The sequence below is a fragment of the Grus americana genome, chromosome 31 (assembly GCF_028858705.1).
Source record: "Grus americana isolate bGruAme1 chromosome 31, bGruAme1.mat, whole genome shotgun sequence".
Taxonomy (NCBI): domain Eukaryota; kingdom Metazoa; phylum Chordata; class Aves; order Gruiformes; family Gruidae; genus Grus; species Grus americana.
This window is the reverse complement of record NC_072882.1, coordinates 2552108-2566447: the sequence shown is the minus strand read 5'-3', so window position 1 is coordinate 2566447 and position 14340 is coordinate 2552108. Positions and strand designations below refer to the sequence as shown.

Sequence of the window (14340 nt, the reverse complement as noted above, 5' to 3'; positions counted from 1 at the left end):
AAATTTTTACTTCAATCTTCAAAACTTTTAATCAATGCCAAAGCCCTACTCCAAGACAAAGCAGTTTTTGCTGTTAGTTCCGGCAGCCAAATAACCGTTACAACACTCGCTTGCATGCTCATCTCCACTGCTCGAAGATGCACCACTCCGCGCATGCAGCCATTTGCACCAGCGTTTGTGTTTCTGGTTCCTGTGTCGCTCTCTCACAGGCGTCAAAGGAGAATGGGGTTTCGAACCAAGGTGATCAACTGGCAGCAAGAGCGTTCCCAGGCACGGGACAAAGGAACTTCAACAGCTTTCAGCTGAAGCAATCGCCTTCCTGTATGGCAGATCCAGATTTCCCCGGGTCCTGTTTAATGTAGGCGTGCCACAGGCTGGCAATGCGTGGAGACTGATGGCAATAGTCAATTAAAATACCAATAACTCAAGTGCCAATTAAAAAAAAAAATCTTTAGATCACCACAGAGTTTGATATGGTCTACCAAGCCGTAAGACGAAGGCAATATTTTGATGTTTTAGCTCATAGGTGCCACAGTCTCCTCCTGTCACCAAATCCATACAGACCCTCTACCTGCACGGAATTTTGTCCAGTGGTGTGTCATACTCTGGTAAGATTTCCCATTTTTATCTTGTCAAAAAAACCACACCGAGGATAATTCCAGTTATTGACAGAAGATGTAGTTAGCGCTCGTCATAACACTAAGATGAGTTTCTCATTAGCTCGGCACTGTGTTAAAATTCCCATTCCATTACACGCGCTGGAGTGGAAAGGGAACTCCTTTACATTGTAATATTAAGTGTATTCTAAAAATCACTTCTTCCCTGAGACGTGATACCACTAAAACCCATAAAGAGCACCCTATGCCTAAGTTCATATTAAATAACCCAAAAGGCTAATTACACAAACCTTTACATTCCTCATACTGTTAGTCACAAAATCGAGGGCTGAGCAAGGTTTGTGCTTTGCAGAACCACAGCTGGGGCAACCCTGTCCCAGAGCCTGATACAAATAACCAAAGTTTTGCCGTTCGCGGTTCCAGCCACGGATGCGTTCAGCGAGCCCCACGCTCCAACGGGATCCCCTCGGCTCTGTGCGGCAGGTCGCCCCTTTAGTAAAAGCGTGTGGCATGTCATCCCTTTAGTAAAAAGTGTGGCTGCACAGAGCTTCGAAGGGCTCAGATCCGCCCCCCTTGCTGTCATTTGAAATAAAAGCAGTAGTACGGACAGAATCACACAAAACTGAACGGTTCTGCTCCTTTCCATAGGAAGACAAGGCATGCTGTCACACATTTAGTAACCAGCTCATTAAAGTTGCATCATCTTCACTTTGCTACGATTGTGAAAGCAAAACACATACGAAACTTATTTTAACATCGATGCTTTTCTTTTGGCAAGCCAGTTAATACCTGTAGCAGGCTGAGAGAATCACAACTGCACTTCAGATCCGTCTAGTGCATTGCTAACAGCAATTCCCACATATCTTTTGCTCTTTGTATGTGCACTGCCAAACATTACGGAAGGCTAAGAAATAACATTATTCTAGCATACTCTCATTCGGTGCAAGGAAAGCAGGTGCCACTTAAGAACATCATGCACAACAGCCATGTACATCTGATGGGTTTAGCAGTCTGGAATGGGGACAAAAGTGATGGGCCCCTACAATTCCATAGTCCCTTTTCTGGCAAACGTATATGCAAGTGTAGCCTGAGAAAGCAAAAGAACCATTATCAGTTAATGCATTAGGAAACAAAACACAAAGAAATAGAAGACCAAAACTCATCAAGTGATTATTTAGGGTGCCTACCTTGGGACAGGTCAAGCACCTGGAAACTGGAAAACTACAGATGCTTCGGTGCCTACGAAAATTGAGTCTTGAGCTTGACCTTAAAATTAGGGACACTTTTGAGAAACCACCTGCACGAGACTTTTCTAGACAAGAATTCGGGATCAGAATCATATTCTCAGTCCATAACGCCTCCATGGTCTCTTACAATAAAGGAAGGGCTGTTGCTTCCCCTGTGACACCCAGATTGCGTTAGAGTCTAGAAGTAGCTTTGTAAGCGACGGGCCTGCAAAGTCCAGCTCTGGGCGGCACGTGAAATGGGCGGGGCTATGAATTCTGGCTTACTGAAAGCTCAGTCGGTACTTTGGGTCACACACTATTGCATGACGGCCGGTTCTGCTACAACAGACAAATGCAAAAGCTGGTAATGCCAACGCTCCATTTAGTCTGTCTCAAAACAGCACCGTCAACCCTTTCTGACAACAGGGAGGCAAGCTTTTTGTCATCACCTAGAAGGCAGCCTGCCCCAGATCCCATCTGACTCCAAGTAACTGAAGTAGCCTCACGCAGAAAGGTTTTCATTTTGGTTGGGTTTTGCTCACTTGCTTTACAAACTGGTTCCTACGCCATCTCTAGAAGCACTGACGATAGCGGGATGACTCACTGAGCAAGAACCCGTTCAGCCCGAGCAGGAAGGGAGTGCCTGATCCTTTATTCATCTGGAACTAAACTTTAGGCCCGGCTTTCCTTTCAGAGATGGGATAGCCCCAGGTGTACGCGGGGATAAAGAAGGACGGAACAGCAGACTGTTCATCCCATGATTTGATGGCCCAGAAGCCTTAATTTCAAACTACTCTGTGTGTGCAGACTGCAAAGCCCATCAAAAACATTCCAGTGCCATTTCTGAGAAATAAGCAATGCAGGACGGGAGGGGGGATATGGAAGAGAGATACGCGCAAGACCAGCCTTTAATGCTTAATGGTTCTCACCTGGAATTACAGAGATAGTTTTCAAAGCTCGGAGAACTCTGAAAGTTCTCAATGCTGAGACATTCCCAAGGTCCACAAACTCTGTGACATATCTGCAATGAGGGAGGTCACACACAAAAAACACAATGACAATACACACACCAAAATAAAACAACAACTACAGACAAAGCAATACATCACTCACAGGGGCCTGTACCCAACAGCTAACACCAACCGGAGGCCGCCTTACCTGGAATTACAGAAATAGTTTTCAAAGCTCTCAGAACCCTGAAAGTGCGCAGAGCTGAAACATTGCCTAGGTTTACAAACTCTGTTATATACCTGCAGAATTAAACCAGAGTTAATGGCACCGTTGGGGTCACCTTCCTTTTCATATAGTTGTCTGTTTGTAGGAAACAGCTTGTCATTTAAAATGCTTTCGAACTGGCATTTAAAAGAGAGAGATGGAAAATTTCAGAGCCAAAACACAGTTTAAGTCTCTCCACGCTGCAACCAGCTCGTCCAGGTGCAGGGTTAGATACTTGCATTCTCGCCTGTACAGGACTTGAAAATTTAACGCTATCTCTACGGAAGGCGGCAATTGTAAAACTGCCAAATTTGCGAGGAGACTTGGTGACATCGCCTCAGTTCAATGGTTTCAGGTACATTCGCTTCACTTCATGTTTTTAATAAAGCATGATCACCTTCTGCTTTGATTAGCGTCCTTCATTTTAATCCTTTATGCTTTACTACCTGCTTGTGAGCCACAGGTAGGTCTGATTATCCCCGGTTTACAAGGGGGTAAACCTGAGATACACAGAGGATAAGAGGCTTAGTGCAAGGTTAACAGAGTTATATTTTACCACAACTTAGAACAGAACATTTCCTCTGCGCTGCCCGGGGATAAACGTGGTACAAAAAAGCAAAGAAACGCACAATAGTCCCGATTCTTCCTGATGCAGAAAGGCCTCAAGGGCTTCATGAAACTTAGACCCTCTTAGTGGGATTTAAATAACGCAGAGGCTTGCCGTAGCCCTCGACACAAAAAAAGGATTATATTTGAAGTCTACAGGCAACCTCGCTGGAAATGAGGAGGTTACAGAGTTTGATCAGCTAGAGATTTAGCACATTTATTTAAGACCGATGCACTGGGCCTTTTAAAGCCGTCACGCCGTCACTTGTTAATTTATCGAGAAACAAAGGAAATAACCAAATTGACAGGTCGAATTCGGTCTGTGTGCGCAGAACTGGAGGCCTCACCCGCACAGGCGTGTTTACACCGTGCACAGCAGATCCCCGTCTATTCCGAAGTAAAAGTGTCAGTGAGTTACCGGTTGTTTTGCCTTTTGTGTACAATGTCCAACTCTTTGCATATAGTTTAAATACACAACTAAAAGGCAAGTAGAAAAAGAGCAGAAACTCAGGTTTCAGGGTGCAGAATCCAGCCAAAAAAGGGCATTTTAGATGATTAAAGCATCTTGCTACAATGAAATTCAAGTGCTCTGAACCCTTGAAAATTAGGCTCCTGAGCCTTCCTCAGTTTTCATCGGCCGTTGTTGACTACGGGAACCCAAACATGCACACGTACAATATTCCAAAAACCAACGTAAAAGGGAAAAAAAAAAAAAAAAATCTCTTCGACCGGTGACTCAGACGACCAGTGACATACACCTGGTTTTCACCAGCGGTACTAAGCCTAAGCAACGACCAACGCAGGCCGATAAGGAAAAAACCAGAACTCTAGCCTGCATCTCCTGGTTCAGCTGTGAATTCAGACATCCCCATGAATCCTCATTATCAGACCAATGTGAGCTGATCTGGCGCAAGAGAAAAGAACGAGGAAGAAAAATAAAGTGCCTCCTTCTCTGACGCTGCATCTTCATCAGAAAGGGGCTAATAACTGCTCAACCTGAAGTCGCAGCCCAGGAAATTTTAACGTGCAAGCCCAAGGAGGGAAGGAGTGGCGGAGACTAGAATTTAAAGCTGTTTGGCTCCTAGTCCTAGGCTTAACAGAATAAGCTGCCACTCTGGCATGTAAGCAATCTAAAATGCTAGGCACTATTATAAAGTCTTACATTAATAAAAGCAGTTTTCAGAAAATCGTCTTTTTTGCAGCAGCAACTCCACTAACTCCATGGAGTTGCATTTTAGATGTGTGACTCTGTGTCAGGCTAAAGCTTTCTTCTGAAAAATCAAGAAAGAAATCTTTTGGGGATTCACTGAAGTTTTCCTTGATTTGTTTTCTGCTCACACACCCACCCTCTTCCTAAGGTCTCATCCCCTCCCATACGCCACAAACACCTGAAATAATCTGAAAACACAACTTACGCCATCATGATCACACTGAAATCTAGCCAGTTCCATGGATCGCGTAGGAAAGTAAAGCCATCTATACAGAAACCTCTTGCAATAATTTTCACAAGTGATTCAAATGTATAAATACCAGTGAATGTATACCTGTTATGAGGAAGAAAGAGAGCCGCACTGAAAAGTTTGTAGAAATGTCAATTTAGGCATGAAAAGAGATGAATTACAAAGACTTTGGTCTAAACAAAGTGGATATAAAAGATGACTTGCATTCATGCTAACTTAAATGTGAGTAGGAACAGATTTCTCAAAGAAAAACAATATTCTGTGAGGTTCTTAAAAACACAAGAAGCATTACTTACTCCACATTCTTCGACCATTCGGGCGGGTTATTAAAAGTCATGAATACACAGTTGGTCAAAATAGTGCACATAATGATCATGCTAAATACTGTAGAACAAAGTCAAGGATCAAAGGGACACTAGCGTGGCTCTCTTCATCACCTTACGGCTCCCTAACGATCACTGTACTGCAGTAAAATTCAATTTCCAGTCTATTCTCTGCGGACTACAAATAAGAGCCAAGATTCTTCCAGCAGTCATGGGAAATAAGACAAGGGTGACTATATATAAATAGTATTTTTATGTCACCATTCAATTTATTTCATATTTTCTGGTACATCTTAGCGATTCAAAATGAAAAGGTCTCCCCAAATAATTCCATCTATTCAGTAACATGAAAATATATTGTGTGCTAATATATCCAACAGGAAAGCAGCGTTGCAATCCATGGACACCTAGGATTTAGCTTGGAGAAAATCTCGTGAATCTTTCCAAACGTCTCTGCTCCCTCTGTGTGTCACCTTTGTAGGTGGAAAGTGCTGGACTAACCGATTCGAGGAGCAGTGCAGGGACAGCACAACTGCAGAATTAGAAGTCTGAGTGGATTTTAACTACCGAATTATTAGAAGAATGGTGAAATCCAGGGTCAGATCCAAAGCTGTCTGACTTCCAAAACTGTTTAAGCAGGCTCAAATGGCTCTTAGATCAAGGCCCAAGATCCACTGCAGCATCTCGGCCTCAACCTGACAGATCTGCATCTCACCCAGAGGGGAGGAAAGTCCATGAGAAATAACACACAGGCCAAGGAAAACGTTCCCAGCCTCAGATCCCAAGTCGACTTTGAAAAGATGGAAAAGCTTTTTCTTCATACGAGATGCAGGAAGTAAGTATATAGAAGCCTCTAAACCAACAAATGAACCTGCTTCCGTTTTAGAGTCACTCTCCAAAAATAAATAAATAAACAGGGCAAAGCAGCTCATTCAATATACTACTATTTTTTTTTTCTTCTCCTAATAACACATGCAGATGACGCTTCCGAAGCTATCAGAGCTGTCTGAAGCCCAGCCGTGGAACATTTTGGAATAGCCTTGCCATTAGAAGGAAGTTTGAGAGATGCCAAAAGAGCAAGAAATTAGTCAGCGTCTAATTACATATGAGGTACCTTTGGCTCCTTCTCCAGATACTAATTCTGTTTAACCATTTTAGCAGCTAGTGAAAGCTCGACTACTCGTCATGTGAAGCATAACCTTAAATTGTATCTGTTCCAAAACTTATCAATGTCTGCGCACTGACGGAAGAACGGACACAGATAGGTACAATTTAGCAGGGAAAATAAACAAAAAGTTTACTTGATTGGATGCATCTAAAGGACCATGCTTTTTCATTCAAAAAAGCATGGTTTTGTGTATGCTCTGAGGCCAATCCAACTTCGCCAGGTGAATTCACAGACACTGTTTGAACTGAGCAATAAGACAACAGGTAAGAGATTTCTCAATGAACATACAAAGGCAAAAAATAACTCGGTAATAAAAAGGATATGAATGTATCAAAATTTTAATAGCTATTCTTCTAAACAGATTAAAAGGACTTAAAATGTACAAGGCAGGTGTGGCACTAAATCGGAAGAGTGTTTTCCCTCTGTTTAGTACTACAAAGGTCTGTAGAAAAACAGAAAGAAAGAAAAAGAGAGAGAGAGAGAGTTAATGCATGAAAATCAAAGCATGAATTGTACAAAAAAAGACGAACAACTTCCATGGTAAAAAATAGCATTTTCTGCTTTTTTAAAGAATAATCTCCTTTATGAAGTTCCCATTAGGGTAAAACATACCTACCAGTACATCATGAATAATTCTACTCCAAACCATCCATTTTACTAGACACCTCAGACAGAGCAGAAGCAAAATCCCCCATCCAAGAGCGCACTTTTTCATCACACGAGGGTCGAAGCACTATTATCCCTATCGAACAGAGAAGAACCGAGGCCCAAAGCAACTACGAATTCGGGAGAATTAGCAGCTGCACCCAGACCTCACGCCACTGCCCCGTGCTCAAGACCATCTTTAACGGCACAGCGTTCGCGTAGCCCGTGCCTCCTTCCCAAACCTCGCTAACAGCTACCCCAACGTGTTTTTACAAGACGGCACCTCACCTGCAAAGAAAGATTGACAGGTAAGCGGAAAGAAAATGTCACGGTAGAGTCCCCCACCCCAGCAGACGCCAATCCGATACCCATCGTCCCCAATCATTGAATTCTGAGCACATTCCATGCTGGCACACCAACTCCAGGAACAGTCATGTGCTCTCATTGCCTTTAATTAGCAAGATGTTAAGGTTTGCTACTTTATACAGAACCTGTGGAATGAATCATGTAAACGTGAGGCAGAATCGATCTCATCTTTCCATCACCAGCCTTAAAATACAGACCCGCTATTTCATCTCCCCGCTAGCGAACATGCATATCAAAAAGCACCAGGAGAATCACACGCAGCCATCTGGAGAGGCAAAATTAGAACGGTGGTTGCTTAATACCAGCACACTCGATGCACCTACCACTCCACTTGAAGGAAAAAAAGCCATTTGTGTGCACTGAAAAGCCAAAGCCCTTTCCCCGACACCATTTTCCCATTTTACATTCCCTCCGGGATGCTGCAGCATCAACGAGGCAGGATGAACCCGGCCGCTGCAGGGGGATAGAGCAAAGCCGGACTCGCTGCAGGCTCGTTCCCCGACACCAGCCCACCGTTTGGCACAGCCCCGAGCCTTCCCGGAGTCCAACACGAGGGAATCCACAGGGGCTTTCTGCCAACGCAGTCACTGTGCTTCCCCAGGAGACTCACTCTTATGAAATTTGTCATTTCCCTCCTAGTAAGTGAAACAACGTATTTTAGCTCATTTGGCTAAATTAGACCGTTGAGCAGTAAATTCTTTGAAAAGGAAATCAAAATCAGATTGTGGTTCAGCACTGAGTGAGAAAGATTAGTTAGCATAACACTAATGCATCTCCCAAGAAAAGCACTTAAAAGACAACCCTGGACAGCTCTTAAATTGCAGCATCAAGAATTAATGAACAGATTACCTTGGCATGTAACAACATTCTAAAAGCCCATACGGTTTTCAAAATTGCAGACTACAGAGTGGTCAAGGGACACCTGATTTTAAGATCCAGCTGTCCCTCCTTCCCTGACACCACCAACTTTTCAAGACTCACATACCATGCCTTTTTAAATCTTCTTTTGCTGTCCCTTGAGAGGCTTTGGAGCAGGATACCCATCACACCGGGATGCTCATGGGCTTTGGTTGTGTCCCTGGCACAATGCCGAGCGCTCAACTCTACCACATCTTTTAAGCAACGAAATCTCCGGTGTGACTGTGCTGAACGTGGGCACAAGGTGAGGTGGACAAAGTCAGAAATTCCCCCAAACCCACGGAGTGGTTCTGTGAGGCGGCTCCGTTTCATTACGCCTCCATTTCTACACGGGAAAAATCACGGTGGAGGAGCACGATGGCTTGCTCAGATGCAGCTCAGCAAGCCAGAAGTAAACCCGTTCTTCACATGGAGACACAGGTACGTGGATGCTGCCTCACAGATGTAAACCCAGCCAAAGACTTTAGACCTGTACTAGAAGAGCAAGCCAGGCTCAGGTGGGAAAGTGGACGTAAACTGCTCTACGTGGAGGGTCAGAGACTGCCTTGGCACGCTGGAGTGATTACATGGAAACACGCATTTTCACTAGCTGCGACACAAGGATCGACCCAGAAATTTGGCATTCCCTGTTGTAAGATAAGCTACTTCATCCAATGACCAGAGCAATCGCCTACCAAACATGAACTCCACGTTCTGCTTGCCAGCTTGGTCCTTCAGCTCTTACGTGGCCTCACGTAAGGCAGCTCCTTGTTGTCTCTTCCATGCTCTGCCCAGCTCTCTTTTTAGACCATAATGCTTGTTGAAATGATCCCTGTCTATGAAGCCCACCATAACTGGGCCTCTCAGGACAACAGCAGCACAAAGAAGGTGCCGCACATTCCGGCCTGCTCATCGATTCCGACGGTTCCGAGATCCGCCGCTCCAGTTCCCCTGTGTGTCCTATAAAATCCCGGGTAAAACTCTGCTCGGCCTTGTCAGTAGAAAGAAAAGCACAAAAGCCAAAAAGTGCTTGGCAATTTAAACCCTTATCTTAGTTTTTCTTTATAACTGCTGCTGACATATTAAAACTCGATTTCAAAATGGCTGCACGCTCTTAAAATGTTTGCTGGTTCAGGTCCAAGAACATCCTTAAGCCCTTTTAAGATCTGCTGAGGCAAAGCTCAAAACTCAGAGAAAGGTGATACCTGGAGAAAGGCATTTTGCAGTCGTCTTCCAAGAGATGAGGTCTGGTTGAACTTTCAGAAGTCTCAGTTTGTTGCTAAAGAGTTGTGAAAAAGGCTCTGTCCACTTTAGTTTTCTTGATGCTGGCTGGGAATCTACGCTTTACAGAAACCTTAGAAACAGTCCTCACATGAAAAAGAAGTAAGATCACAAAAGACAAGTCTTCTCGATTTGCGAAACAGCGCATTAAAGAAGCTACGCTGGAGAGCACAACAGAATTGATCAAGTGATGGCAAAAAGCATTCCAGCTACATGAAGATGAAAATACTCTTGCTTCACGCGGGTTTTACATTAAGCATTTCTGTAATGGCTGCAAAGTGAGGAGGAGTGGGCAGAAGATTTAAGAAGAAAACAGCTTTACGAACTGCCTAAGAACATATGGAACCATATTCCTACGGTGGTAGCTGACGACTGCCTTACTCTCAACGTTAAGCAAGAGAGAGCGACGACTTTCTGATGACACCCTGAGCAAGTTACTTTAGCAGCTATTTTCAAAATTAATTTACAGGGAACTCTGGCACCCCGTAGGCTGAAGAAGTATATACAGAATTAAACGTCAACGCAAAATATTTTGCAAGTCTGTTTTGGCTCATGGAAGTGTACTTCCTAATACAGAAACCACATTGTTTAATATTTATTTTTCCACACACACCCCAAAAGGGGACAAATTTATTCTTTCTTAGTAACTTATTCTTCACTGCTGAAAAGCTTACGGGGAAAAAGTGCCTGCCACATTTTGCTCTTGCTTTAATCTCTTGTTTCAAGCCCAACATAGGAAAAACCTTTGACATTTTCTGAAATGTATCAAATAAAACATTCCTGAAAGATATATTTAAAAAAATAAATATTGTTCTACATGCAATATTGAGAAATTGGTCTGGATTTAAGCTTTAACGACATCACAATCTGCCTACGTGAGGAAATTCATTCTGCCTCAGAAGCGGAAATGATTCTCCTTCCTTCCACTCATCACCAGTGGGTTGCAGCTATTTAGGTGACTGCAGCAGAGATTCTCTCGCCTCCCGGTCCGTGCCACACTCAGCGTACCCTGCTCACAGCATGAGAGCTCTACGTGCTACGGCAACGCCGGGGACCAGATGCGAGCAGTACCGTTATCTGTCGTCCCACGAACAGCCGCACAACAGCAAACAACTCCATGACATTTGCCTTCCATCCAACACCCAGAAAGGACCGGGGAAGGCGCCTGACGGGGATCACCCTCCCCTTTCTTCGTTCTACCATGACAGCAAGGACGATAGCTAGGAAGGGCATGCTTACTTTTCCTGCTCCTTTTAAGCCTACTGGAGAGGTGGAGCGGAAGAGAACATAACATTAAACACGCAAGGCCTGGAAAAGGTAATTAGCTGTTGGAAATAAGGATGAAAGGCTGATTTTTGAGATGGTCTCGATTCTTCCCTCTGTTTCAGTGACTCCACTGAAATGCAAACCCCATTAACGGCATCGTGACCTTGTAGGACCATCACCGTGCCCTACAGAAGTCACACGCGCAGGCTCCTGGAAGCACATGCTAGAGCCAGACATGCCTCCCGCAAGCTGGTCTCTCACATCCCTGTGATTTTCCCAGTTCCACGCAGGCAAGGTGACATTCTGGACCGGAGGGCCCATTTCCAAACCGTGCATGTGACTTGACGAAGTTGCAAGTCACTCCATTGGCACATACGCACTAGAACGATCCTCAGGTGCTCATCTGCAAGCTATAGGTGACCTCGGCCAATCCCACTCTAGCCTCAGATCTTCACGGATGTATGGACAGTCTTCTACAACTGCAGGGGTGATTCCTCCGTTGACATCCATCCACCTGAGCTTATACATGGCCCCAATTCCCAGAATATTCAGGGACCTGCTACTGCCTCGGAAATGGAGCCATTGCAGGAATGTTAGCACCTTGTTCTGTAGCAAGTATGAGATTCACACTGAGATGGAAGTTACTTGAGGAAAACGACCACAACCTGGCAAACATCACGTTCAATGGGAAAGAACAGGGCGAGGAGTTGTTTAGTAGGAGTGACAGCCTAGGCTGTAAATGGAAGAGAAGGAAAGAGAGGTCTAAAAGATGGAAAAATGTTTTTAAAAAAGAAATACTACTACTAAACCTGCAGAAATAAAAGAGGATGATGGTCCTTACCTCTTGCTTAAGCAAACCCTGAAGGATGACTAGACTATGAGGCAATCAGGTGCTTTGCTTGCATTGCTAGGGATGCTCGTATAGGTAGCTTTCCTGAACTTTGTTTGCACATGTAAACAAGGAAGTTCATGTACCTGCCTTTTGGGGTTTTTAACTGAAACGTTTCAGGTTTCCATGAAAAATATCATGCGCAAGTATTGCTTCTACCATGTGCTTCAGGTCAGGAATTGGAAGGTGATTACTATTTGCAAAAGAAAGAATCATGAAAAAATTCTCTCCGGTACTTACAGGGAGACAAAAAGGAGCTAAATTAGCTCAAAAATCGCTACCTGTGAGCAAAGGGACTTTCCTGATTCTCCTAAGAGTCATTACTCCTATTTTCCAAAATGCAACTGAGCAGAGAAAAGAGAAATAGCTCAGACAAAACCATTGCTTGCAGGGCTGGGCTCCGAACGCAGGAGTTTTGACTCCCCGTGCCATGGTTCTGTTTCTAGGTCACGCTGTTTCTCCTTTAAATATCAGTTATCAGGCCACTGGAAAGTTCAGCTCCTCCGTTAAAATGCAGTTTCCATTTCCTTAGATAAACCAAGATCACTGTGTCCTACTGCAAGGAAAAGCGACCAGCTGATTTGTTCCTATGCATGCTGTACGTCTAGCTTTAAAAGAAAAGACCTATGATGCAAAGCCTTCTGGCAAATGCTGGAGGGGGGGGGGGGGAATCTTGGAAAACTTCCCATGATTCAAGCAGATTCGCAATTCCTGATGATTCAGAGAAGGGCCTTTTTTAATGGCCTTAAAAAAAATTCTTTGTGGGAAGTCACTGACTACTTGAAGCAGCAAAGAAGTAGCACGCACCTAAGCTATCGCCATCCTGAAGCGGACGCAGAAGAAACAGAGCCAGTAAAATGTTAATCCAGTGTTTATGGGAAGAGCAAGGCTCTTTTCACAGAACAGCAAGTACGAGGTTGGCAGGGCTGTGCGAGTTCGTCTCCCATCTCCAGAACCTTCCCCTCCATCTGCAGCTGCTCCAGCTCCGCGGAGAGCTCACATCCCCGCATGGCAGGCACGCCGAGCGAGCAGAAACTCGGCGAGCGGCTACAGGCAGAAACGTACGGCGCTCTTCTGGAGACGTGACAGATGCCTTCAAAGTTGGGATGTGCCTTATTTTTCTCTACAAATGAAAGGTCTATTAATAGCATTATGTTGGGAGGCGAAGATGGAGACTGATAAAGCGTGAGGTGTAACAGGGTTCCCCTCTGCCTCCTACTGCTGCCGCAGCGTTGAGACAACCGAGAAGCCTTTGCCCAAGGCTCCAGGACACGGCAGTGCCTGCTGCCCTTTCAGCACTGCTCTCCTATTTTAGCTAGAAAGAACATGGCCCAATTCTCCCGCATACACTGTCCGTTCGGCTACATGAACATGAAGGGGGCACGGAACGCTCCTGTTTGGAGTTCCAGTGACGCTTCGTACCACCTGCGTTGGCGGGACGCAGGTGAGAGAGACCCCAGGAACTGCTCTTCAGCTACGCGTCCCTTTTTCACAGCCCGCCCACACCAAAACCAGGCAACGCCAGATTTGTTTAATAACAAGAAAATATTTGTTTCATAAAGAGAAAGTATTTCTGAGGGATAAGGTGAGCTACCTTCTTACCAGCAACAGCAGCTGTCCATACATTTCCTTAGGTACCACGTCCACCTGAACGCCCGTCTGCCTGGTATTGCGCACCCACACAAACCACCAAAGCCCTGTTCTCAGCTGGTACCTGCACTCCTCGCTCCACTGACTCAACAAATAAGCATTAAGTTCACTAGTGGAAATGCAGAGAAGAACCATCAGTTATACCCAACGTTAGCAGCAAATTCAGGTGATTTCACGCGAATAACGCCCTGCAAGTCACAGAATCGCTTCCGAGTGTGGCGAGAAACGTCTGTCCCAACACAAAGTCCTAAAACATTTTGTTACCCATGACAAACTTACTGATTTCACATGACAGTCATTCTACCCAAGTTCTGAACGGTCACGTCACAACTGTTGTCACATATACGGTCAAACCCCCAGCTTCTCAAGTGGCATGGCTAAGCCTGAGTTATAGGTGGCAATTATCTCAGCTTATTCAGATTAAATTTCCATCAAAGAAAGCAATGAAATTAAACAGTAGTAAAGAACCTCCGTTTTGAGTCATCTATCCTTCTAAGAAAATCAGTGACCATGCTCTTCCTTATTTCACCAGTAGAAGATCCCTCCCCTCCATTTCCAGCATAGCGTTTGCTTACTCACCACTTCCCTCACGACACCACTTCATTTCTCAATACATCTCGGCACCCATAAATGCCTCCTGCCATATCACCTTAATTCCACAGACAAATATTTTAAAAATAAAAATTATGAAGATGAAAGCCAGTTAGTTAATTAGTTTACGTCGATTCTTT

At 44.5% G+C, this 14340-nt stretch overlaps 1 protein-coding gene across 10 annotated transcripts in view; it reads right to left on the bottom strand.

Moving 5' to 3' along the window:
• Window positions 1-14340, bottom strand: part of SCN8A (sodium voltage-gated channel alpha subunit 8) — a 71114-nt gene that overhangs the window by 34302 nt on the left and 22472 nt on the right. For 6 of the 10 annotated variants that reach the window (XM_054806860.1, XM_054806861.1, XM_054806858.1 and 3 more), the window contains exons 3-6: window positions 6940-7057; window positions 5421-5511; window positions 5080-5208; window positions 2773-2864 (exon numbers count right to left, since the gene is read on the bottom strand). The exons of 1 other annotated variant lie outside the window; for it this stretch is intronic. In XM_054806860.1, coding sequence (XP_054662835.1) covers window positions 2773-2864; window positions 5080-5208; window positions 5421-5511; window positions 6940-7057 — 430 coding nt within the window. Of the gene's footprint in view, window positions 1-2772; window positions 2865-3001; window positions 3094-5079; window positions 5209-5420; window positions 5512-6939; window positions 7058-7548; window positions 7791-14340 lie in introns of those variants that run through there. 3 more of the 10 variants (XM_054806865.1, XM_054806859.1, XM_054806866.1) reach the window with 3 other exon arrangements.